General features: G+C 45.6%; 2 protein-coding genes across 2 annotated transcripts in view; one reads left to right on the plus strand and one right to left on the minus strand.

The window, feature by feature from the left end:
- oat (ornithine aminotransferase) overlaps positions 1-15,191 on the minus strand; it is a 48,172-nt gene extending 32,981 nt beyond the window's left edge. The window contains exon 1 of the mRNA XM_084323797.1: positions 15,056-15,191. The gene's annotated coding sequence lies outside the window, so the exon portion shown is untranslated. The remainder of the gene's footprint in view (positions 1-15,055) is intronic.
- Positions 15,192-15,644: 453 nt separating this feature from the next.
- The window catches only part of lhpp (phospholysine phosphohistidine inorganic pyrophosphate phosphatase), an 89,658-nt gene continuing 78,130 nt past the window's right edge, over positions 15,645-27,172 (plus strand). Inside the window, exons 1-4 of the mRNA XM_084322884.1 lie at positions 15,645-15,767; positions 16,374-16,563; positions 17,145-17,298; positions 17,445-17,508. Of these exons, the coding sequence (XP_084179010.1) occupies positions 15,696-15,767; positions 16,374-16,563; positions 17,145-17,298; positions 17,445-17,508 (480 nt within the window). The 5' untranslated portion in view covers positions 15,645-15,695. The remainder of the gene's footprint in view (positions 15,768-16,373; positions 16,564-17,144; positions 17,299-17,444; positions 17,509-27,172) is intronic.

The raw sequence follows: 27,172 nt of genomic DNA on the forward strand, positions 1-27,172 counted from the left end.
AGTGGAGTCAAATGAGTGAGGCTGGAAACTAATCAACAAGAGGGACAGCGCCTTGTAGACCTATAAAAGGTACAGGTGATCATTATCGGGGCTGGTCCAAACTATGGCTGTTACAGCTTATTATTGCTCTAAAACAAAGGCATCCCTGTCCGTGTAGCCAGTAGGTTTATGTGAACCATTTCATTAGGACAAACTTCAGTCCCTCTCAGACAGTGCCATCTCGTCACATAATGCAACTGTCAATGTGTCTGGCTCAAGTACATCACAAAATATGTCCGTCTTCTCCGCTTTTCTATAGTATGCAAATAAATTTGTGGGACGGCGTGGCTCAGGGGTAGAGCGGGTCGTCCAATGATCGAAGGGTTGGTGGTTCGAATCCCGCTCAAGCCCATGTCCATCCCACGGCGGTTGTGTCCTTGGGCAAGACACTTAACCTACTTGCCTCGTATAAATGTGTATGCATGTGAATGAATGTTGGTGGTGGTCGGAGGGGCCGTAGGTAGAGCTGCCGCGGTATTGATGTTTTCCTTACCGCACAAATTTGCGAAATATTTCCTACCGCCGCGGTTATTACTGCACACACAAAAAATTTAATTAAATAAAAGTTTGAATGCATTTTATTTATTTTTTTAGTAGTAGTAGTAGTAGTAGTAGTAGTAGTAGTAGTAGTAGTAGTAGTAGTAGTAGTAGTAGTAGTAGTAGTCTACTCTTTATAGCATATAGCCTGCCTCTAGTCTAAATGTCTATCTTTAGAGGATGACTTTGCAGCATGAATATTGTTTGGGATTCGGCAAGCACGCATTCGTTATTGAAAGTGAAACACGGATTCGAAGTCTCCCCTCTTGTCGTGAGCCGTTCACTCGGTGTCGCGGGCAGGGGTGGTACTTGGTAGCACCCGGCGGTTACCCCCCCCGACCCTTTCTTCTTCTTATTATTATTATAAAGTTACTACTTATGATTAACAAAGGCATTCGTTTTGTGGCATTAACGTTATATAGTTACACGTTCAATAACATCAGCGTATTTACCGGACCATAGCAAGGCAAGCATTACTCAATTCATATCTCAGTTCCTTTCTTTGCTCAGAGCGTGCCGAGTTGTGCCCATTCTGCGGTCTGTTAATAAAGTTTTCAATCAGACAAGTGTATAGAACGAAGGGCTTTTATTATAACATTCGTTGCAGTAAAATCATTATGCCTCGTTTAGTACTCCTGAGGAGCGATGGTAATCCACTCCGGCGGGGAGCTAACGTATTAGCCGTGTTGTGAGCTCTGATCAATGGCTGACATTCAGGACGTAAAAAAACTAATACGCGCTTGCCGATTGCCGATTGGTGGTAACACACTGCAGGACGCTCCAACGTGTGACGCGTCTCTCTTCTGACCAATCAGTGGTCTGCAGTGTTTCACGTGACTTTTCTGGTACCCAATAGGGTCGCTTGGAACCTTGACAGAGGAGAGCCGCAAGCCCAACGAGAGCAGGGTACTTTATTATTATTATAAAAAACAGCTGTGATGCGGTATTCAGCCTAACTCTGCGGTGGGCGTGATGTAACAGCGATACCGCGGTAATGCGGTAATCGCGGCAGCTCTAGCCGTAGGCAATGATTATTCGCCACGCTTCCGTGAGTCTGCCTCAGGGCAGCTCTGGCTGCAATTGTAGCTTACCACCACCGGTATGACTGTGTATGAACGAATAATGGACTCTGTAAGCGCTCTGGGGTCACTGGGGTGTCATGAAGAGCGCTATATAAATCCAATCCATTATTATTATTAATGATGCCTCATGCCTTTATTAATCCCCTTGGGGAAATTCAGGATGTGATTGTGTATACAGTGTATATTGTGATAGTTATATATATATATGGATAGGTGATGTCCCGGTATTGTTATTTTTCACTGTACTGTAACACTTTGGCTGCTGCGCTGTTTTCGGGGCCCATCTATTCAGTGCCACGCTATAAACGATAGGAGTCCGTCACCTTGTTTGTAGAGCTATAACTATATTCTATATTATAGCTATGGATACAATACTGGTAATTTGCCAGTGACTTTCTTCCGGTCAAGATGCAAAAAAGAGATAATTTTTCAATGCATACATTCACGCGTTATACCGTGGTGAATATAAGTATGTTTTTAGATCGGTCTGGGGTAATTCCTGAAATGCTGAGGAATAGCCTTATAGCCGTATTATACTATAACCGTTGTCGTTTCTTGCCTGGACCCGCTATTATTCTCAAATCAAATCTATATCATAGGTATTATGTTTCATCATTAATGCATGAAAGGGGGGGGGGTAGTTTTTTGATGCCTTGATCGCCACCAACGGCATACGTTGTGGACAAACGTTAGAGACACACGTTCGGATCGAGCTGAAGACATGCTTGGATCAACGCAAGATTGATATCATATAGCCCAGTTACCTTGACTAGGATGTACCCCAAAAAGTTGTCATAGTGGCGCTACGACCCTATACCATTGTTTAGGGAAACTGGGAAAGCACTGCATTATGATCAACAAGAAGAGAGACAGACCTCGGGTTGCAGGAACAGAGAGGACCAGGGTGGGAGTGTGGCCAGGGAGGATGAACCAGGTGAGACAGATACAGGAATAAGGTGAGTGTGGCCAGGGAGGATGAACCAGGTGAGACAGATACAGGAATAAGGTGAGAGTGTGGCCAGGGAGGATGAACCAGGTGAGACAGATACAGGAATAAGGTGAGTGTGGCCAGGGAGGATGAACCAGGTGAGACAGATACAGGAATAAGGTGAGAGTGTACCAGGTGAGACAGATACAGGAATAAGGTGAGAGTGTGGCCAGGGAGGATGAACCAGGTGAGACAGATACAGGAATAAGGTGGTAGTGTGGCCAGGGAGGATGAACCAGGTGAGACAGATACAGGGATAAGGTGGGAGTGTGGCAGCAGAGAGAGAAGGTCAGCAGGGCAAAGAGAGGCAACAGGTGAAGGTTTGAAAGCTAGGGTTGTGGAAAAACTCACAAAATTGCTATTCGATAGTCACTGGGAACTATTCAACTATTCTTTGTACACTGGAATATTGACAAAGCCATACTTGGTCATTTACTGTACATTGGAGGGGGTTGGGTTAGGACATTTGCAGGGGCCAGTTTCGGATTGCAGTCTCCCGTAGGTGTTCTTTGAGAGTGTTTTTGAAAGTGGGTAGTAGGGCTGACCTTCGAATTTCTTTTTGGCAATCGAAGCTTCGGGGCCGAGCTTTGATTTTAATTCGAAGCTTCGAATTAAAAAAAAAATTATAAATTTTTTTTTGTATATATAATTTTTTCTTTTCTTTTTATCTTATGTTGTGGGACTTGTACAGCACTAGGTAAACTTTGTTGTTTTTAAATGTGCTCTATAAATAAAGTGGATTGGATTAATGAATTAAGTAGCCCCTTTCGTGACTGTGACGCAGCCAACACAGTGTGATTTAATTCAAGGTGGATCGCTGTTGTCGTTTGAACAACTTCACATTTCATGGGAACTACCAATCCCCCAAATCAAGAATGTTTAAGATGAATGAAGTAAGATTTTGATTATTTGAAATATGGCCTGTGTAGACTAAACTATGCACAGAATTATGTCAGTCTACAAGGTCCGGATTCTACATGGTCCGGCAATGTAGACCTTGTAGACTCCACTACAGACCAATTATCAGTGAATGTTCATGCATTTTTAAGAAGGGCTACTTCCACAAAAAAACTAAGAACTCACCAAAACATCTCAGTAGCACCTTATCTAAATGTTCTATTTCATATATGGAGATTCATATTTATTTATGTATTGCATGCATTTCTACATTTTATTTCCCATTTTGTTTATTCATCCCAGTATCTTTCTTTCTTATGTGTGGAATTCTACAAGGCATTTACATTCACATTTACATTTAGTCATTTAGCTGAATGCTTTTATCCAAAGCGACTTACAAGTTCTGTACGACGGGTCATCAGGAAGGATACAACTCTATCAGCTGAGTAACAATATTCATCAAAGTGTTGCGTGTTACAGTGTATGTTAGTTTATTAGGACAAGTGCATGACAGTAAGGTTAGTTAGGGTTAGATTTTTTTTATTTTATTTTTTAAATTTTATTTCAGATAATGGTTGAAGAAGTGAGTCTTTAGTCGACGGCGAAAGATTGGATGGGATTCGGCTGTCCTAACTGGGGTGGGTAGTTCATTCCACCATTGTGGGGCAAGGACTGAGAATAGGCGTGTAGGTGGTGTATATGTGTTTGAGGATGATATCCTTCAAACAGGCAATAGTGATGATATAATTTGGGCAGTGCTGAGCTGGGTAACTTTCCTCCAGTGTATTTGTCCCCCGGCCCCACCCAATGGCCCCATGCACACACACACACACACACACACACCGGAGTAAAAATTAAATAAAAAAAATTTGAAAAAAAAAATAGATTTTTTTTTCTTTTTTTTTTTTAACTTCGATTTTTTTTTAATGTTCGAAGCTTGTGCCATCGAACGAAGCTTCGAAGCTTCGAAGTATTTAAGACAGCCCTAGTGGGTAGTGATTCACATTCCTTTACAGCTTTGGGTAGGGCGTTCCACATAGGATGTGGCATAATTGCGAAACGTGTTTAGTCCCTTACTCCCTTGTTTGAGCCAAATCTGGGTTTAACATGATTTGTGGAGCTCCCTCTGGTGTTGTGATTGTGGTATTCACTGACCTTTGGGAAGTATTTTGACATGTACATGGGTACCTTGGTCGTGTAGTGTATCTTGTAGACCAGGCCCATTGCAAGTTGCTGTACTCTGTCGTCTACTCTAAGCCATCCTAGGTTGGCAAAGTGGGCAGAGGTGAGGTGGGTTCTAGGAGTCAGGTCAAGCAGTAGTCTGACCAGTTTGTTTTGGGATGTTTGTAATTTTGTTTTTAGTGCCTTTGAGGTGCTTTGGTACCATGAGGTGCAAGCATAGTCGTAGTACCCTTGAATGAGTGCTCCTACCAGAGTCTTCAGGGTATTCTTGTTTACCAGAGAGGAGATCCAGTACAAGAATCGAGTTCGTTGGTTGACTTTTTTTTATTACATTGGATGCCATTTTGTCACAGGAAAGATTAGCCTCTAGTAGTGATGCACGATATATCGGCCGCCGATATAATATCGGCCGATATGGCCGTTTTTTTACACATCGGTATCGGACCGATATCAAGATAGGGCCGATATTAAAAAAAAAAAAAAAAAAAAAATTTTAATGTTTATGTTTTGGCCTTAAATAGTTTCAAAATATCAGTCATTTCTGAAAATAAGTTACAAAAGTAAAAAAATTATGCGTTTTGGAAAATAGCTCTTTATTTGATTATCATAAAAAAGTGTTTTCTATACAGAGATATCGACATCGGTAAATATCGGTATCGGCCAGAACAGCAATATTAATATCGGTTATCGGTATCGGCCACAATTTTCACATCGGTGCATCACTAGCCTCTAGGATGGAACCCAGGTAGGTAATTTCATCTTTCCTTGTGACAATATTGTCACCCACTGTAACTGAGAAGCCGTCGGTCTTGCTGAGTTTGTTATTTGAACCGAAAATAATGGACTCTGTTTTACCCAGGTGTAATGATTTGTTATCGGCGAGCCATATGCAGATTTTGCCTAGTTCCGAGCTGAGGGTTTTTTCAGCCTGTAACTTGTTCTTGTCAGAGACCAGCAGGGCTGAGTCGTCCGCAAACAGGAACAAGTTGCAGTCACAAGCTGACGACATGTCATTTGCATAAATTAGGAACAGTAGCGGTCCTAGTATGCTTCCTTGTGGAACACCACAGCTCACTGGGAGGGGGGGGTAGGGTACCATTTACCTCCACCATCTGTTCTCTCCCCTCCAGGTAGGATTGTATCCAGCTCACTGATAGACTATCAAAACCAATTGCTTTTAGCTTGTCAATCAGAATGGTTGCCCTGCCCCCCCCCCCCCCCCCCCCCCATCTCTCCGAGTGCCTGCTGTCCAAGGTGATGGATGTCTCGGGGTCTTGGCCAAGATTGCAGAGACTGCTCTACGTGCACCACCGAGGCCACGGATCAGCTCCTTACAGTCTTCTGTCCGTGGTCTGTCAACGTGGTTTCATTGCTGGGTTAAGTACTTCTATTCTATTCACATAGGGCTGCAACTAATGACTATTTTGGTAGTCGACTAATCTGTCGATTATTTCTTCGATTAGTCGACTAATCGAAAAACAATTATATTAAAAAAAATTAAAAAAAAATTATCTTTGTGAAAGTGGCTTCTCAGCTCTGGTCCAGCTGAAGACAGAGCAGAGGAACAGATTGGACATTGAGCATGACCTCAGAGTTGCTTTGAGACTCTTGTCAGGACCAAACAACATGCCCAGTTGCGTCTATGCCTTCTACAACGCCGCTCAGTTTCCGGGTTCCTCTGATTGGCCACGACGCCCACGTGACCCTACGCTAGCACGCCCCCTTATCGCGGCCAGTTCTCGGTGCGGGCTCGCTCTGAGGGAAGAAGGCCGGTCATATTCATTCTACATTTTATACATAATATCCCAGCGTTTCAACCAGCTGCACATTATACTCACATTATGTGCTCATTAGAAGAAAAGAATTGACGCATATTGGTCAGGAAATGGCATGAATTGCATTTCGCTGTAAACCGCAGCAGCTGGTGATAGAAATATAGGCTATATTTCTATCACCAGCTGCTGCGGTCTACAGCGAAATACAGCGAAATGCAATTCATGCCACGAAACTGCCTAAAATATATTATATACAATATATCGTTTTATATATAATTGTATCAACAGATAGTAGGTAGTGCACACATGCACTGCATGGCACAATATAGGGCGAATGTCTCTAGCCGAGAGGGGCTGCCGATTTGGGGGGGATAGATTCGTTCAGGTGTGGCTGGTGATGTGAGACGTGCTGCCGCTTGTGTGCACCTCGAGGCGGGCAGCGTCAGCGCGAGGCCCTGCATCTCTCTCCCAGACCCGTCAATAGGTCACCCTAACCCCGCTACATTTCTACCCAATGTCAGGGTATTTTATAACGTTAGCATTTCGCCATTTCCTGACCAATATGAGTAAATTATTTTCTTCTAATGAGCACATAATGTGAGTATAATGTGCAGCTTGTTGAAACGCTGGGATATTATGTATAAAATGTAGAAATGAATATGACCGGCCTTCTTCCCTCAGAGCGAGCCCGCACCGAGAACTGGCCGCGTGTTGCTTTTTAACAGCGCAGCAGTGCAAGAATGTGACAATTTGACCATGTGACCGCGGCAACGCGGGAGAGCGGCAGTGCGGAAATAGGCTGTCTCTAAGACAAACTCTAACCTTAACCAGCTCCTTAACAGCGCCTAAACTTAACCGTTCTAACCTTAACCAACTCCGAAACAATGCCTAACCTTAACCTTAACCATGCCTAACCTTAACCATAGAAAGAATGTTGCCATTCTCTAAGACAAACTCTAACCTTAACCAGCTCCTTAACAGCGCCTAAACTTAACCGTTCTAACCTTAACCAACTCCGAAACAATGCCTAACCTTAACCTTAACCATGCCTAACCTTAACCGGCGAAAGAATACACGTTAAAAAAAAAATCATGTTAAAAAAAAAAATTTGATGGGATTCGAACTCGTCAACAACGGACCGCGGGACCGCTGCTCTGCCAGGTGAGCTGAAGCGCCGAATGAAAATCATGGCGGATTACTAGGGCGGTTACATAATTCCGCAAGCTCTGCCGCTCCGCTCGCTCTGCCGCTCCGCTCTGCGGTTGCCGCGCCTGCCGCGGGGCATGGCACAGCCAATCAGGGAAAACGCGGAAGCAAAAGCAGCACTGCTGCGCTGTTATTAAGCAATAGGCGAACTGGCCGCGATAAGGGGGCGTGCTAGCGTAGGGTCACATGGGCGTCGTGGCCAATCAGAGGAACCCGGAAACCGAGCGGCGTTGTAGAAGGCATAGACGCTCCCCAGTTATCCCATTAGTTCCCCCAAACTTACTGTCGGTCTGTTATGTTAAGCTAAGAAGTCTTCAGCTGGCTGGACCAGAGCTGAGAAGCCACTTTCACAAAGATAGGTAGTGCAAAAAAATAAAAAAATATATATATAATATTTTTTTTGATGACTAATCGACGCAACAATTCCTCATCGACGATTTTTTATAATCGACGTCGTCGATTATGTCTACTAATTGTTGCAGCCCTACATAATATGCTTACTTCATATATCTACTCTATTCACACACATTGCTTACCACTTGTATCTATTGCTATGTCCGCCCACTACAATCACACAAGCTGTCTAACGCCTGTCCTGTCTCCCTGTGAGTTGCTGTCCCGGAGTGTTGACCGGAGTGTCGGACGTCCCGCGATGAAGGCCGGGAGGATGCGACCCTCTCTGCATGCCCTCCTGTCTCCCTGTCTCGTAGTGGTGACCGGAGTGCTGGACGTCCCGCGATGATGTCGGGAAGGTTGCGACCCTCTCTGCACCGCCCCCCATCTCCCTGTCTCCGGCTGTCTCGGAGCGATGACCGGAGTGTTGAACGTCCCGTGATTAAGACGGGGAGGACGCAACCCTCTTTGCGTCGCCCCTGTGCCTCAAATAGATTCGCTATCAGCTCTATCTTTAATCTTTCAAAATGTTCAGTTGCTATCGCTATCAGCTGAGCTCTATCTTTAATTTTTCAAAATGTTCAGTTGCTATTGCATGCACTCATCTGTGTTTCACTACACACATGAGTGCATGCTTACCAACTGTTAGTCTGCAACACTACTATCACCGACATCTAAGAAGGGAGACCCCCCTTGAATGGCCCTTCTAAGGTTTCTCTCCTCCACAGTGCCTGTGGAGCATTTTTTTCCCTATTGTTAGGTTTTAGTGAGTTTTTCCTTACCTTCGTGTGGGGTATGTCTGAGAGCAGGGTTAGAAATTAACAGGGGCTTGGGGCATTAATGTCCTTGAAAATGGACAAAATGCCCTCGAAAATCAGTTAAGGGGGGCACAAAATGCCCCCGACAGTTTACTAATTATATATATATATTTATCCGGTAATGGAGCATCTGTGTATCGTACGGTTCAGATGATGCACAAATAAAAAAAAATATTTGGCAGAGCCGGGAGAGGTGAGCACTGGCTGCAGGCAGCAGCAGCACTGCAGCCAGGTGCTAGTCAGTTTGTGTAGAAATGGCAAGCACAATATAAATCAATCTTCATTACGACTTTAAAAACATAGCCATTAACATTACATAGGCCTACACACATCTTGCCATAGCTTTAGCAGTTTGTACAACACAACGCACGTTTTAACTATAGAATCAGCCCGCGAGCCGAGGTAATAGTCAACTAAATGTTACCGTAGCTACTAGCTAGCAGAGGAGGAAATGAGAGTCTGAGAGGCGGAGTGTTTAAAGACAATGATAGGCGTTTATTCAACATCCAAGAAGGCTAACATACAACTGTGTTTTACTAACTCCAACCGGGACTATTGCCGCTTTCCCACTGCATGCCATCACCTCCTAACGTTGGCGGAGCGCGTTGATAACATTGCCTGAGCTGGCGGTCCGTGACACGAAAATGTCCGTGGGGACCCGGCGCCAACGGATAGATAGTTCCAACTCACCGAATTACGTAATCCACCACCACTTGCACAAATTGAAAGTAGGCACTTCCGGCTGACTTCCGGTTGCCAATGGTACTTCCTGTCCCATCCAAATACATTGGTTTTAGCTACTTTTCTCCCCTTATTTAAACAACTTTGTCGGCACAGAGAGGCAATGAAACGTTTGTATTATTATAGTATAGAATGTATTTAATAAGGAAACGTTTGTCAGCAGGGTTTTTGGGCTGTATTTCATGTAAAAATGTTTACTGTTAGTTTCCTTGCTCAGCCAGCATTAGCTAACAGAAGCTAGTGGTTAAACAGGCCGGATTAGCTTTGAGCTAACTATCTTTCCCGACCCATGTATTCATTCCATTCTAAACATAACGTTAGTTTACAAAACATGACCTGTCTATATAACGTTGAGGAACAAATTATAAGTGTGTGGGTGTGTGTTTTGGTGAACATTGGACTGCAAACAGAAAATGCATCACAGTTAGACAGTAGCTACTGTTAGCTGCCCTTCCGGATTAGCTTTGAGCTAACTATCTTTCCCGACCCATGTATTCATTCCATTCTAAACATAACGTTAGTTTACAAAACATGACCCGTCTATATAACGTTGAGGAACAAATTATATAGACGGGTAATGTTTTGAACTAACGTTACGTTTAGAATGGAATGCATCGGCAAAGATCCGTTAGCTCAATGCTATTCCGGCCAGTTTATCAACTTCATGTCATTTAGAAATATGATTTTATAGTGAAAATCATTACCAAAACGTCCGGAAAAACCTAACGGGAGCATTATAGACTGTCATACAAATGTACAAATGCTATAAGGTGGCAAGAAATGCACTATAAACAATACTTTGGGTCGGGAAAGATAGTTAGCTCAAAGCTAATCCGGAAGGGCAGCTAACAGTAGCTACTGTCTAACTGTGATGCATTCGACAGACAGACCGGCCCAGGCAGTTCAGCGTCGCGGAGCATTTAGCCAACATTTAGCTACATTAGTTAGCCAACAACCAGCCAGGCAGCGCCGTTATCTCACGGGACGAGTAGCTACATTAGTTAGCCAACAACCAGCCAGGCAGCGCCGTTATCTCACAGGACGAGTAGCTACATTAGTTAGCCAACAACCAGCCAGGCAGCGCCGTTATCTCACGGGATGAGTAGCTACATTAGTTAGCCAACAACCAGCCAGGCAGCGCCGTTATCTCACGGGACGAGTAGCTACATTAGTTAGCCAACAACCAGCCAGGCAGCGCCGTTGTCTCCCGGGACGAGTAGCTTCATTAGTTAGCCAGCAACCATTCAAGCTAACGTTAGCTGGCTCCAGCAGCTTGTTGATGTCGTCGGGAGCATTTAGCCTGCTGGCTACCTAGCTCCACTTCAACCAGCATCGGGAGATCCAGCAGCTTGTCGATGTGCTAATAGCCTCAGCAACCTAACGTTAGCTGGCTCCAGCAGATCGACAAGCTAGATGATCAGAGCATCGTAGTCTAACTGTGACCAAACATTCTCAGGCTGAGGTCACGTGAATCTAGTGTTACCTGAGGTGACCCATCTAGCATTTTAAAGCACACAGCTGTTTTTGGAGAGAATCAGCTCTTTAGAGCTATCAGCTCTGCATGTGTACAGAAGGATAAAGTACAAGGTCCGATCAAAGCCACTCTGCTGGAGCCGAGCGCCGAGTAAGCGGTCAGGTTTTTACCTAGTCTTGTTTTTGGACAACATTTACTGACTGGTATGTGTCCTATGATACGGATGTCCTCGTGGCCAAGCAGATGGGGTTTGGCTGTGTATTTGCAAGAATCCGGCAATACGATACATGTCAAGATACTTGGGGGTTCAGTATAGGGTACTGCTAGACTATAAACACAAGATACAAGATACAAGAGTTTTATTTGTCACGGCATACAGGTATACAGTGAAATGCGGGGGGTCTCGCCTGCAACGATGTGCAATAGTACAAGTAATAATAATAAGAGTCCAACCAATAGAGCGACATAGTGCAATAAACAAGTAAACAAAGTAGGCATATCGGTATCTGTACATGTCATGAGCATTTACAGAGCATGGTAGGACATGCTAGGTCCTGTGGCAGTGCAGTACACTGTTAGCTACGGATGAGGCATTGGGTCTTTAATGTACACTGCAATATATTTGTGATTTTATCATTTCCAAAATAGCTTGATTAGATGTGACAACAGCCTCTCCTTACTTGCAAAGGTTGAGAGGCCTATGATGTGGCACTGCTGCGAGTGAGATTGAATCTACTCAGCGTGCAGGGCAGGCTTTCTAAGCATGCCTGCTGAGCGAGACTTCTCTTTCACACCCAACACAATAGAGGAGAGAGGGACTGACATTTGTTGGGGCCCGTGGTGTTCATAAACTAATCCCACAGCATTATGGCCACTCAATTGTGATGTTCTGGAATTTTCTGATCACCGTCAAACTGGTTTTATTATTATATTAGGACGATTAGAAGTGTTATTTTTATTTCACCAATAGTCGTCTAATCTCGTAACATAGTGGCCAATAAGCCCACTTTAGCCTAGTTTTTATTTGAAGACAATGAATAAAATAATAAGGCTAGTGTGTTTAGGTGTGCAAGTGCATCTCTGGCTGGCACTGCATACAGATAAGACACTTTTTTTTCATATTGTTGCTATATTCTGGAAGCAGAAATATCTTTGTGCCGACTGTTAACATTTTACAGGCTTTCTAAACGTTTTCTCACTTTTCTGTGTTGCAAAAAGTCTCTCTGGTCTGCATCCCCTTAACAATTGTGTGTATTGAGCCGTACTGTATTTGTACCCATTCTGCAATCTGTTAAATAAAGTTTTCATTCATTCATTCATTCTCCTCCCGATGTGTTTGTTCAACTCGCGTCTCTGCGACCAGCCGCTCTATCGGAGATAGGATCACATTGTGTCATGTTTTGCTAGAGGGGCGTATATGTTTATTATTCCGAATAGATCTACACAGGCCTATAATACGTGACATTTGAAGCAGGCACCCCTGCTGTTGTAATTGTCTGGTAATAGCTGTTTCGAGTGTTTATTATTGAGTTGTTGTTGCAGACTCACTGCATGTTCAATTTGCGGCTTGTATGGTACTTCCTTCCTATACCCAGTTAAATCTGTCTTCAGGGGATTTGCGAGGGGGGCGTAATAGCGTAGGTCAGTGGCCAATCAGAGCGCAAAACGGGAACCCGGAAACACGAACGCGTTGGTAAAAGCATAGACGCGGCCTGTACAGCACTCATCATGCATTTAAAAAAAATTAAAAAAAAAAAAATTATAAAATGTGCTTTATAGATACTCATAGATTTGACCTACACACAACCTACCCAGAATACAACAACACGCCATCACGTGGTTGCCTGTTCTCTATATGCCAGTCAACATTCCTATCCAAGTAGGCCTGCCAGAAGAATTTTTAAACATTCAAAACACAGAGGCAAAAACACAAGAAGTGGGTGTCACTGGCCTGATGCATCATCATCACTGTTCAAGATTAAGATAGAGCTGCTGCCACATCGAACTGTAACACAGCCTGCAATAATTATTCATTATACTGTCATTGTGTTAGCCTCCAATTTAACTGAATTACCATTACGTTTAGGCTAACTGTCTACTATTATCCTTCACAATTTGTATCAACTAGATTGATATAGCCTATCTGGAAGGCAAGTACTGTAGTGATACAATTCCTGAGGTTCATGACTCAAGTCTATTATCTATGCCAGGATCAGTGCAATTAAGCTACAGTATAGCAGTTGCGATGTTAAAGTGTTTGTCTAGTCTACTTTAAGCTAAGCTAGTAACTCCAGCCAAGTTTTCCCCAAATCTCATATTTGACTAATAAGTCAATAAGTTGACTATAACTTACACATAAGTTAGGCTATTCAGTGGTTATTCACTGACATACTGTAGTCAAATGTTTTTTTTAAGTTTAGCTCGTTTAACTGGGGGTTGGGGGTGCATTATTTGCAGAACTCATAAAATCCAGCTTTACAAGAAAGTACTTGCTAACATTAGAACAAAACAGTGGAATGGTTGGTGTGAAGGCAAGATATTCAGTGCCACTTGCTAGGCTAATCGATAATGTGCTGCACTGCAAACAGACAGCATCTGGTCTGGACGACACCATGGGCAGTGGCCCAGAGGAGAGTCTGATTTGACCCCAACTAACTTGGTCATGGAAGATGATAGGTTACTGTGGAGCTGCCCCCCTTGCATCACAGCTGGGCTAAAATAAGACAGGCTACATGAGTCAACATCAGCTGACAGCACATGCAAGGTGGTCATCACTAGGTACTAGGTGGTACTCGGCACCTGTCCTCCCAACAGCCGGCGCTCACCAGCAACCAGCACCCATGTCTTATCCAATCAATCACTTGAAAATGATCTAATTCATGTGGCGAAGGAAGGGGCTACCAAGACATAACACATGCTACTGATATCATCACCATGTTGACTATTGTTTAACCTAATTAATTTGTTACACATTTTTGGTCTAATGTGGGATTTAAATCATATTGTCCTCCACCTGTATTACAGACACCAGCAGCATACATTCTATAATAAACACCCATCCACTCCAAACGAACCGTCCCACGTTGCGCAGACATCTGTTACTGGTATACACATGTGTCAGCCTGAGTCAATGAATGATCAAATTCACATCACCCAAGCTAACACACGATCCAAACAGCAAACACTCTTTATGGAATAATTTTTCTAAGACATTATCATTCAAATTGTAACTCGAGACATTATTTTAATTTGAATGCAGTGGTATGCAATTTAATGTGTTGTATGGCCGCAGATGAAAACTTTTCGATGCAATTATTCGGGTGCCAGTTTTCATTATTTTAATTATGTCATCTTTGTCTATGACTACTGTTCACTTAAAAGAAAGTCCAGGACGAGCATACACTCCGCAAGAGCTGACACGTCACCTGTTTTTAATGGTTACTTTCAGGATAGCAAGCCAACTTCCCAGTGAGATCAAAGTAACAACTAAATGAATCAAACACTGGATGCACTGGATGCCAAGCAGCATAACATTATTCAAGTTTCCCAAGAATAACCTGATCCATTATGAGCCCAGTGGCACTGGCACATAATGATGCCTGGAGAAATAACGTCACTTGCCTGGACAGATGAGTTAGTGACCAACATTTGCCAGTTACTGTCCACAAGTGTTTCCCACAGCTTTGTTAATAAAAGAAAATTCTAACTTAGTCGGCAAACCCCATAGACGATTAGTCGTGCAGGTTATTTCATCATTTGCGTTAAGCTAAGTACGTTAGCTAGCTGGCTAACATTAGTTAACACTTACCTTAAGCCGGCTAACGGTAGCTAAAACATCTGGCATTCAACTAATAACGTCGAGGAAGAAAGTCAACTAACATATAACAACACTACTGTTTAACATGGAACAGCATCAACATTACCAGCTCTTGGTGAGATCCTCTGGAGAGACACTTCCTACTAGATCACAGAACACGGGGGAGCGCGTGCGGACTCTGGGCTCCGCTGTTGTGACGCGTCATGCAACGTCACACAGACACACCCCTGGCAATGTTGCAATTTTCCTCTTCTTCTTCTTCTTCTTCTTCTTCTTCTTCTTCTTCTTCTTCTTCTTCTTCTTCTTCTTCTTCTTCTTCTTCTTCTTCTTCTTCTTCTTCTTCTTCTTCTTCAATGGGTTTAATGGCGGGTCGCAACCACAAAAGGCGCATACCGCCACCTACTGTACATCTCAGCAACTGGGCAGATTTTCCTGTACATTATTACTCCAGTAGGTGTATTTGATTTTTTTTTAATTTCTTATTAACTTGGATTGAAAGTCGACGTGAGTCGTGTAGGCTACTGCGAGTTCCATTAACCTAGAACCGAGATATCGAAATACAATTTAAAACCAATCCCACTAAGACACTATTTTATTGGGGTTAATTCAGCGTGACAGACATCGTACTTCATTTCCCATAACCCACGTTATGCGCACGCGCTCTAGTGAGACGGCATTTTTACCATGCGGCCACCGGTACCAGCTGGACAGATTCTGCAACAAGTCTGAAAGGTGTCATTTTAGACATGTGTGGTGTTTTATATGACAGTGGAGAAGGTGGCGGAATTCCCATTCCCGGCTCAGTGGAAGCTGTGAAAGGTGAGTTTTATTGCGTAAACAATGCGAGAGAGAGAGAGAGTGAGAGAGAGAGAGAGAGAGAGAGAGAGAGAGAGAGAGAGAGAGAGAGAGAGATGAGAGAGAGAGAGAGAGAGAGAGAGAGACGAGAGAGAGAGAGAGAGAGAGAGAGAGAGAGAGAGAGAGAGAGGAGAGAGAGAGAGAGAGAGAGAGAGAGAGAGAGAGAGAGAGAGAGAGAGAGAGAGAGAAGAGAGAGAGAGAGAGAGAGAGAGAGGAGAGAGAGAGAGAGAGAGAGAGAGAGAGAGAGAAGAGAGAGAGAGAGAGAGAGAGAGAGAGAGAGAGAGAGAGAGAGAAGAGAGAGAGAGAGAGAGACGAGAGAGAGAGAGAGAGAGAACTTTATTAACAGATTGCAGAATGGTACAATACAGTACAGCTCAATACACACAATTGTTAAGGGGATGCAGACCAGAGAAAGGCTTTCGTCTTGTTTACATCAGGGTCCCCCATTTTCATTCATCTTATGGTAATGTCGAAATAGATATCTGTTTATCAACTGTATCTATGCCACCTCTCGCAACATTACTATCACCATAATTCCAGTATACCACCATAATCATAACCTGATTTCCAGGCTCAAGGCATCTGATCTGCAGCTGCGTTTCTGCACCAACGAGACCCAGTCCACCAGGGAGAAGTTTGTAGCCAAGCTCAATGAAATGGGTTTTGACATCTCTGTGTCTGAGGTGTTTTCCCCGGCGCCCGCTGTCGTAGCTGTCCTGAAGGAGAGGGGCCTAAGGCCTCACCTGCTGGTCTATGACGGTAACATCTAATCACCTTTTACTGGGGTTGTGTTTCGTTGGTTCGTTCCGGTTTGGAACGGCTCTGAATTGACCTGAACTCCATTAAAGCAACTACTGAACCCTGCATCTTGCACAACGACTCACACATCACTCATTAATTTATTAGCACCATAGATATAGAATCTGTATATGATACCAGGGCCCCCCTGTAAATGCATGCATTGTGTTATTATTATCGATAGAGTACATAGCCTATGTCTCACCTGTCATTGTGTTATTATTATCGATAAGAGTATTATACATGTCTCACCTGTCTGACAGACCAGACCCAGATGTCTTTTCTTCTTCATATTAAGATCTTGTTCTGATATTTTTCTTATTCTTACTGTATATATTTGTATTGTCATTTCTATTACCCTGCCTATACCTCACCTCGCACCTGTGCACCAGCATTTCCCCAAGGGCATTAATAAAGGATCGTCTTATCTTATCTCATCTTATGTCTAAACTGTAAATGGAAGAGACAATTTGGAGCCAAGTGTGATATGACACTTGTACTTGGTATTTCTTTTTATTAACAGCATGTTTATTTTGTTGCAGGCGTTATTCCTGAGTTTGACAGTGTTGAAAAGACCAACCCAAACTGTGTGGTCGTCGGAGACGCAGCAGATAAATTCTCCTACCAGAACCTGAATGATGCATTCAGGGTCCTTATGGGTCTGGAGAAGCCAGTGCTGTTTTCTCTAGGCAAAGGGTACAGGGCTATTCCTCTCTCCTTTTTCAAGTCAAACACTCAATAGTTATACAAGTTATAACACAACTTTAGTACATAGATGTTACAGCAGAGATTTAGAAGAGTCTATTCATGAAATTAAAAAAGTCTATCATACTCTTTTCCAGGAGGTATTATAAAGAGACGGATGGGTTGAAATTGGATGTCGGGGTTTACATGAAGGCTCTTGAGGTGGGTGCTCTCTCTGTCCACGCTGTTCATTCCATCCCTTTTCAACAGCGTATAGAGAATGGATAGCGGCAAAGTGTGTGCAACTGAACCTATTGTTGAAGGCACAACGAGTAGCGTTAGCCTTCATTGTTGTAGTAAACACAACATTCAAAGTTAGCGCTGCGGTGCACCTGGCTCATAAAATGCAGATCAGACTGTCAAACTAGGCGTTTCATATCAAATATGGATTAAGATCCAGCAATTGCATATCCTATTTATCACCTAAAATGTTGTTAGTCAGAAACATATTTTAGGGAATCGTTGGGGTGCAAAAAGGAAATGTTTACGACAAGTCAAGGAACATACATTATGCAGAAGAACAAACGCATTCTGTAACTGAGGGGTACAATTCCCTGACTGTATTGATAAGTATGGTATCATTAAACCACTACCGCTTTATGTACTTTAATTACTGGCCATACAGTACACGATATATGAATATGATGAACACTTCCCACAATGAAATCGGTTCCACACAAAGGTATAATCAAGTATTTAATGGAGCAAAAGGTACATAATATACTTTACATTATTCTTTGAATGCACTTGTAAGGCAAAGGAATGTGCGTAGGCAAATCAACAATGAATGTCCATTCTCTGGTTACGCAGGAGGTAATTATACAACCTGAATCTTAGGGAATTATATCTATGGTACACTAGTAATATAGCGGGAGATACTGGAAGGGTCCCCCTGGTTGTAAGCCAGCAGGGGTAGAAGATCTGTCGGTAGTAGAAAGTCTGGTCAACGATGACTAAGGAGACTCCAGGTACAGGAGCCGGTGCAGTAGCCTCTTGATCCACAGACGAATACAGCTGTTCTCCGTAGACTGTAGCTCCACAGTGAAGAAAGCTAGTCGGCCTCAGGCTCTCTGAGGCGCCGACTCGACTTGACTCCTCGCGGGGTAAATCCAACACGTGCAGGCGTCGGCGATTATCCGCTCCATAAATCACAGGACCAAAGCAAATATATTCCAGCCGCAAAGGGCTATGTAGTCGTCGGGTAGATTAATCCAGTGTACATGTCCATACGGTTCTCGTCTAGGTCTCCTCGGGTGAAAGCGCCATGTGGTCAGCCCAGCCTGGATAAGAACTCTAGCTAATACGAGGAAGCGTTGGAGATGCTGGTCACTGTAGAACTTTAACCGCACGATACACTATACACAAATAGACTATTATTGACTTAATAGAAATATGTCGCACTCGACGGTATAGCGCCAAACTCTGACAATTCAGTTATTAATTCGCACGCGGTCTCAATGCTCTATTCTGGGGCCAAACAGGCCATACTTCACCGCACGTTGTATCGTGGGTGAGGCTTCAACTTATTGGGTAACATACTAAGGAGCTTCTGTATTCACCTGCGCCGTATTTATACGCACGGTGAACAAACTAGTGCCAATCTCATTTCTGTCGCGTATCCCTGGGCAAGGCCGGGCATGTCCAGACACGTCTTGACGGTGACTTTGAACCTGACTCCGGAGGCCGGTCCCTGGCGCCGGTGGACCGCTGTCCAATAGGAGAATGAAATATTATGGTCTGGGCTAAAGGGATATTCCGTGTATATGTACAAGGAATATACAAGGGATATCAAACGATATACAAATACTATGCAATATATATCAATAAATAAATATATATATTCGGTTTAATCTGATCCTTTGTAACACATTCACTACACACTCACTGACCAAAGGTTGACGGCCAGAAGCATCACCAACACAGCAAAATAAGAAAATCCAGGCAGAGAGAAGAGTCTCTGCAGATAAGACACCTGTCTTCTGTTTCTAACCGATCACATTAAGAAAGAGATAGACAGAGGAAATCTCTGTGGCATGGTGATGTTGGACCTACAAAAGGCATATAGGTTAACAGCGATGGGTTTTAATGGTATGGCCACAAACTGGGCCAGCTCATACTTGAGGGGAAGGGAACAACGTGTAGAGGTGGGAGGGGTCCTTTCAGATCTGAGGACGGTGGACTGCGGGGTCCCTCAGGGAAGTGTGCTGGGGCCCTTGTTCTTCCTCCTTTATATAAATGATATGCAGTCAGCCTGCTCATGTGATCTCCTGCTCTACGTGGATGATTCGGCTCTCATGGTGTCAAATAAAAGCAAAACGGTTATTGAAAGCAGACTTAGCATGGAGTTAGGGAATGTCAGTCAGTCGCTTTCAGAAAACAGGCTGTCTCCATTTAGGTAAAACAGAATCCATTTAATTTTCTACCACAAGGAAACAGAAAAAACAGGAAGGTTTCAAGATACAGTTAGGTAGCTCAGTGGTCACCAGTACCAAATCAGTGGTGTATCTAGGGTGTACTTTAGAAAACACACTTTCAGGGGAAAGCATGGCGAAAAAAGTAATAGCCAAGGTCAACAACAGAATAAAATTCCTAGCTAGAAACTCAAAATACCTGGACAGGAAAGCTCTTAGAGCACTTGCAGGGGCACTGGTTCAGTGTCATTTTGACTATGCTTGCTTGTCATGGTATGACAGTGCCCCCAGCAACTTGAGAAATAGACTTTAAACTGCCCAGAACAAGCTAGTTAGGATAGTTCTGCAGCTCCCCACTCGTACTCACTTAGACCAGCCCCACTTCAACAGCCTGGGGTGGCTCAGGGTGGAAAAGAGAGTATCCATGATAAAGCTATGCCTAGTATATAGAATTTATAAAGGGGAGGTGCCAAGCTACCTTCAAAATTACTTTCAATATGTAAAAAACAACCATAGCCATGAAACCAGAGGTACAGTAGAGACACAAACATAGTTCCGGTTAGATTCAAACTCATGTACGGGCAGCAGACCTTTCTTTACTCAGCTGCAGTACTGTGGTACAGCCTGCCCAGCAGCATTAAACAGGCCCCCGGGTTAACTGGCTTCAAAAAGCATGTACGGCGCCCCAGTGGCGAACCACATAACGAGCTGAGTCGTGGTACGGCCGACCCGGGTTCGATTCCCGGACCCGTCGTTATTTGCCGAATGTCTTCCCCCCACTCTGTCTCCCGTTCCTCCTCTCTCTCTCTCTACTGGACTGCCCAGTAGTAAAAAGCGATAAACGCTAAAAAATTTATCTTAAAAAAAGCATGTACGATCATGGTTATCGGCATAGGAAAGAGAGGGTAGCATATGTATATATATTTTTTTTTATCCACTTTTTCTCCGCATTTTCTATTTTTCTCCCATCCCAATTTCGTATTGCCAATTCTCCCCTCCCCTGTCTTGAACGTTGCTAGACTATGCCCCCCACTGGTCAGTTGTAGTGAGGATAGAAACCTTGCATCACGTGTCCCCTCCAGTACACGAGGAGGCAGCCTGTGGCATCTTTTCACCAGACAGCGCGGATTCTCAGTGGCGAGGAGTAACACATGGAAGGCTCACGCTGCCCCCGATACTTCCTGTCTCTGCTGTGCAGGCGTCACCCAACCGACCTGTAGGAGTCGCTGTCCTCAACGTCCAATCCCCACCCATCGACTTTCCACCCGCTGACTCTGCCAAATGAGCCAGTATGACGGCTGGCCCAAGTCGAAGGCAATGCTGAGACTGGGATTCGATACCGGAGTTTCTTGCATTGGTGACGAGCGCAATCTCTGCTACGCCACCCAGCCGCTCATATGTATTATTTATTATTATTTTATCTTCAACTGTATATGCATATTGTATCTTAATGTTTTATGATGTTGTTTTATGTTGATGTAATGTCCTGTTTTTTAATACCAGGGACCATGATGGAAATAAGTGCTTGCATTTTAACATGTTTTTATCCCTTGGATGATGTCTCTAATCCACAATAAAATCAATCAATCAATAAAGACTCCACCACACACTAATTGTTCTGAAGGATCAGATTAAACCGAATATATATATTTATTTATATATATATATTTAATTGTATTTGTATATCCCCTGATATCCCTTGTATATTCCTTGTACAATATGCATTGAATATCCCTTCTAGTCTACTGAACATCCCATAATAGTCTCCATTCTACCATTGGACGAGACCTTGGTGCCAGGTCGCCATACCCCTCAGACCAGGTTCAATCGTACCGCTCAACATGTATGGACAAGTCCTAGTTCCGCGTAGGAATATGTCTACCGCACCACTAATGGTACTATTTGTTCATAGTGCGTATATATACTGCGCTATTAAAGTAGAGCTTTCTTTTAGTCCAGTTCCTTACCCTCCAACAGAGTGACAGACGCAAAAGCCTCCCCGCGAACCACGTGTGGGCAGTAAGGCCAATTCGGCCCAGTATCGGCATTGAGACATCGTGTATATTAATATTTGAATAGTCATATTTGGCACTATATCGTCGAGTTGGACGTATTCTATTAAGCTAATAATAGTCTATTCATATGTAGTGCCTCGTGCGGTAAGAGTTCTATAGTAATCAGCACCCCCATCGTTTCGGGCATCAGCTGGACGCTTATCCAGGGTGGTTGACCCCACGTGAAGCTGCACCCGAGGAGCTCCAGGCCAAAGAGCGAGTGGACCTGTATATTGGATTATTCTACCGACGACGGCTAGCCTTCCCCGGCTTGGATTATGCTTTGAGTACTTTGATTATTCTATGGATAAAGGCCAACACTGCGGTGTGTTGGAAATACCCCCCCCGGAGAGGACGACAGGTGAGAAGACGCTCTACACGACGAGGTCGCCTCACGTCTCTCCATCGTGGACCGGAGGACGCCGGCCACAGAGAGTCCAACTGCTTTCATCTGTGGATCGAGGATCGCTGGGCACCGGGTCGCACGACTGTGGGCTCTCCCAGGATACCCTCGGCCAGACGGGATACAGCCAGACTCTACCCCCCCCCCCTCCAGCTGTCCTACAAGCAGTCGGAACCTTCCCCTAGTGTATCCAGCTATATAATCATTCAAGTATCATTGCTATTGTTCCCTAAATATTCCAGGTTGTATATTTGCTTCCTGCGCAATCAGAGATTGGACATTCGATATTGATCTACCTACGAATACTCATTTGCCATAAAAGTGCATACTATTTCAAATCATAAATGTAATTAAGTGATCGTTGTACATACCTTTTGCTATGTATTATTATTAAACGCAGACTTTCGACTTGGTACATTTGTGTTGGATCCGTTTCATCAGGTGGTAGTGTTTATCATAATTATTTATACCTAGTACTGGGTGGCCAGAGTCTAAAGTACAAGAGGTAGTGGTAGTAAGTATCATATCTAACAATACAGTCAGGGAATTGTACCCCTCAGTTACAATTGGTCCTTCGAGCCGGAGGGTAATCAGTGTAATATTAATATAGTGTTATTAATATTAAAATGGCCTATGATGAACACTCCACGAAACGATCCTCCTAACCAACAACGCCCGCGGCGCAAACGACAGCTCCCTCAGTACCTAGAGGCTTACGCTGTCAGTCAACAACCTAGTCTTCTACCAACAGTAAACGCGGTAAAACTAGAAAGTAAAATTATGTCTAACCCTAACGACCAGGCTACCCCGACCATAGAAGCCCCTATGGGTTCTAACGTAACTGACCCAGCTCACGGTGGGGACCAGGGGGAACCAGACATGACTTTACACCCCGCCAATACCGAAGAAGTAGTCCCCGACGAGTCCCGGGAGGAAGACAACACTACCGAGAGAGAACTCGGCACGGAAGAAGATGAGGAGAGCACCGTGGAGATAGAGCTCCATGACTCCGCACGGAGTACCCCAAGGGACGGCTCCCCTATACAACCGTCTTCTCCCAGCGAGGCAGAGAGGACACTACAGCAGGCATTCCTCGTCAGCCTGAAAGCCTCTACTGAACGCGATAGACTCCAGGGTGAACGCGATCGATTGCAGATACAGCAACGGAGCGAAGAAGAGCACATACGCCTGGAAATAAGACGCATTCAGATGGAAGAGAATATGGCAAGAGACCGGGCCGACGCCCAGCGCGCCGCCACCGGTGCCCAGAGAGAATCGGATCTCACCAAGCGCAAAGCCGAGCGCGACAGAGCACAAGCACAACTAATAGAACAGCTGATCAGAAGGACAACACCCCCTCCCTCCACCAGAGGCTCCAGGAACTCGTCTAGACATCACTCCAGGGCGGCATCCCCTAGCCGAGTAAGCGACCCTGAACTTGACCAACAGACGAGGTTTATACCCCCCGCAGACCCCCTTCCCCAACCGGTCCAAGCGAGACCCAGCCACCGGGAAGGAGCAGCATACACTGCGGAGAGGCTAAATCAGAGACTACAAGCCCTGGATGACCTAACGCAAGACGAAGAGGAAGAGGAGGAGAACCACGCCCGACGACAGCACAGTACTCTACCGGACCAGGAGGTCCAGTACAGCCCAGGCTATACCCCCGCGGAGCTGCGCTACAGACCCCCGACGCTATTCACGGGTGAGCACGACGCACGACCCGCACCGAGGAACAGCACCTGGACCAGCGGGCCATGGTACACAGCCGGTACCAGCCCACGCCAAGGAGCAGGAGGAGACTCGCCTAGGAGGCCTCTCCCCCAACGCTCGCCGATGTATCAACAATCCGCGTCATACATTGGCACACCTATGGTACCAGACTTCACCCAGGAGAACCGGGCCCAGTATACGGAGCTCCGCATGTGTCTGGAGACAATGTTGGTGGATGTCATTGATGAACGCCATAAATACGCGATACTACTGAAGCATTTAAAGGTACCCCGCGCGCACAACATAGCGCTCGCCTACGCCACTTCCACGACCCCATACACCGCAGCGCTGGTAGCGTTGGACCAGAGATATGGACGTATATGGGATTACGTGATCCAGGAGATCAGGCACATCGACCGCCTACCCCCAGCAACAGACAATCGAGCACTGGACGACCTGTCCATCAGAGTGCAGTCCCTAGTAGGGATGCTGGGAGCGCAGAGGGAAAAGGGTAGGCATGAACTATACGCCAACTCAAATGTAGAGGGGATCTTGGAGAAGCTACCGCCCGCCCGACAGGAGCGCTTTAGGCGGCAGAGAGACCACCGAGACCCTAATGGCCCCGAACCGAACCTCCTCGATCTAGCCGACTTCCTGGCGAGAGAAGTCAGCAGCTTACGGCTAGATACATTCGGACGGAGCACCCCTGGCTCCAGAGAAGGAACCAGGAGACTAAATGATGGAAGAAGATCGGTGACTGTCATGCACCAATCGGAGTCAGTGCCAAGCAGTAGGAGCCACAGTACCCCCTCAAGAAAGGAGAAGTGGAAGATAGTGTGCCCCTACTGTGAGAAAGAACACTGGCTGTCACAATGTGACTCATTCCCCAAGATGAATGCGGAGGAAGCGAGTCAATGGATAAAGTCCAACAGACGCTGTTTTCGCTGTGCGCGATCACACATGGCAGCCGAATGCCGCTTAAAGAAAAAGTGCAGTCGGTGCGATGGAGCCCATCTGGACATACTCCACGACAGTAACAGACTGCGGCCTCCACCCGCACCATCAAGCAGCAAAGCAAGCGTCATGTACATCGACCCCGCCAGCAGCAGCGGAGCCAGAGTGCTCTTAAAGGTAGTCCGTGTGACATTGAGCTACCAGAATAAAGTCATGGACACTTACGCCGTCCTTGATGACGGGTCAGAGAAGACCCTTCTGCTTGCGTCCGCTGCGGCCCAGCTAGGGCTGCGGGGGAGCGAAAACCAAATGACAATTCGGACAATAAGAAGAGATTTGAAAACGATAAAGGGCGAGAATGTCTCATTCTCTATCGCAGCAAGCGGCCAGCCCGAGCGACGGTACAGGATTACAGACGCTTTCACCAGCCAAGAAATAGGACTCTTGCGGTACACATACCCCGTAGCCAAGCTGATGGAGAAATATGTACATCTACGCAAGCTACCGATCCCACTCATAGACGGTGCTACCCCGACACTGTTGATAGGCTCCGACCATGCAGACCTCATTGTCCCGATAGACCGGGTTCATACCGGACCCAGAGGCTGTCCTGCAGCAGTCGAGACCCGCCTAGGATGGACTCTCCAAGGCCCACTCGCCAAATCTCTCAACCGAACCACAGCCACTAGCTGTCTCCACTCCCGAGTCACAGAGGGAGACACCGCACTCCTGCAGCAGGTAGAGAGGCTATGGACCTTAGAACAAATGCCCTTTAAGAACGAAAAGAAAGACATTCGTTCTAAAGACGACATCTACGCCATTAACCTCCTCGAGACGGGAACAAAGAGAGTCCCAGTCAGCGGCGTGTTGAGATACGCCACGCCACTCCTGCGGCGGGAAGGGATGCCTACCTTTCACGCAAAGAAAGACGCCACAGAGCGGTACCTACTAAACACAGAGCGGCGCTTAGCCAAGGACCCCGCCCAAGAAAGTGTATACCGCGCTGAGATTGAGAAGCTCATCACAGCGGGACATGTCACAAAGATTGACATTAAAGAGGCCGACCAGACGACTGAATCGTGGTACGTGCCCCACCACAAGGTTCATCACAACGGCAAAGACCGCATCGTGTTTAACTGCAGGTACCAGATCGGATCCCAAAATCTGAATAAAGAGCTATTGCCCGGTCCTACAATCGGCCCCTCCCTACTAGGCGTACTACTCCGCTTCCGCCAGGACAAGGTGGCTATCAGCGGGGATATCAAAGGGATGTTCCTGCAGGTGAGATTAGTAGAGGAGGACAAGCCCCTGTTGCGGTTCCTATGGAGAGAGAGGCCAGGAGATGAGCACCCAGCCATCTACCAATGGGAAGTCCTCCCTTTCGGAACTACATGCAGCCCATGCTGTGCTACATTTGCACTACAGAGACATGTCGCAGAGGACCCAGCAGCGGACGAAGAGGTCCGACACAGTGTGAAGAACAGCTTCTACGTAGATAACTGTCTACAAAGCGTTTCGACCCAGGAAGAAGCCGAGGCTCTCCTACTTAAACTCCGCGCCTCTCTGATCAAAGGCGGCTTTGATCTCAGGCAGTGGGCCAGCAGCGATCCGCACGTACTGCGCAGCCTCTCCTCCGAGGACAAGGCAGCGAGCAGCGAGACCTGGATGGCCACAATCCCAGGAGAAGCCCAAGAGATGACACTAGGACTAGTGTGGCGCTTCAAAACAGATTCGCTCCACTATAGACACAAACCCCTGACCACGGAGCAGGGAAGGTCGACGGCAATACCGACCACCAGACGGAGTGTGTACAGAACACTCGCCCGACAATATGACCCATTAGGATGTATACTACCGTACACCACCAGGGCAAAGATGATTGTACGAGCATTGTGGGACAAGGACCAGGGCTGGGACGACCCCATTCCCGCACACCTTGCATCCACCTGGAGAGAGTGGGAGATGGAACTCCACTCACTCCCAGGCATTAATATACGCCGAAGCTACTTCCCACCCACGGTGAGGCCAGAGACATGTAAAATGGATTTACACGTCTTCAGTGACGCCTCCGAGGTCGCCTACGGATCAGTAGCCTACTTGCGGGCCCAAGAAGAGGGGGGAGAGATCTACACAGCATTCATCCTCGCCCGCTCGAGAATAGCCCCACGCAAGCAACAGTCTATCCCACGTCTAGAGCTCTGCGCAGCCCTCGCAGGAGCGCATCTAGCCACGCTCATCCAACGTGAGCTCACCATTCCGGTGCATAGAACAATCCTGTGGTCAGATTCCAC

This window comes from Notolepis coatsorum (assembly GCF_963971535.1).
Source record: "Notolepis coatsorum genome assembly, chromosome: 10".
Taxonomy (NCBI): Eukaryota; Metazoa; Chordata; class Actinopteri; order Aulopiformes; family Paralepididae; genus Notolepis; species Notolepis coatsorum.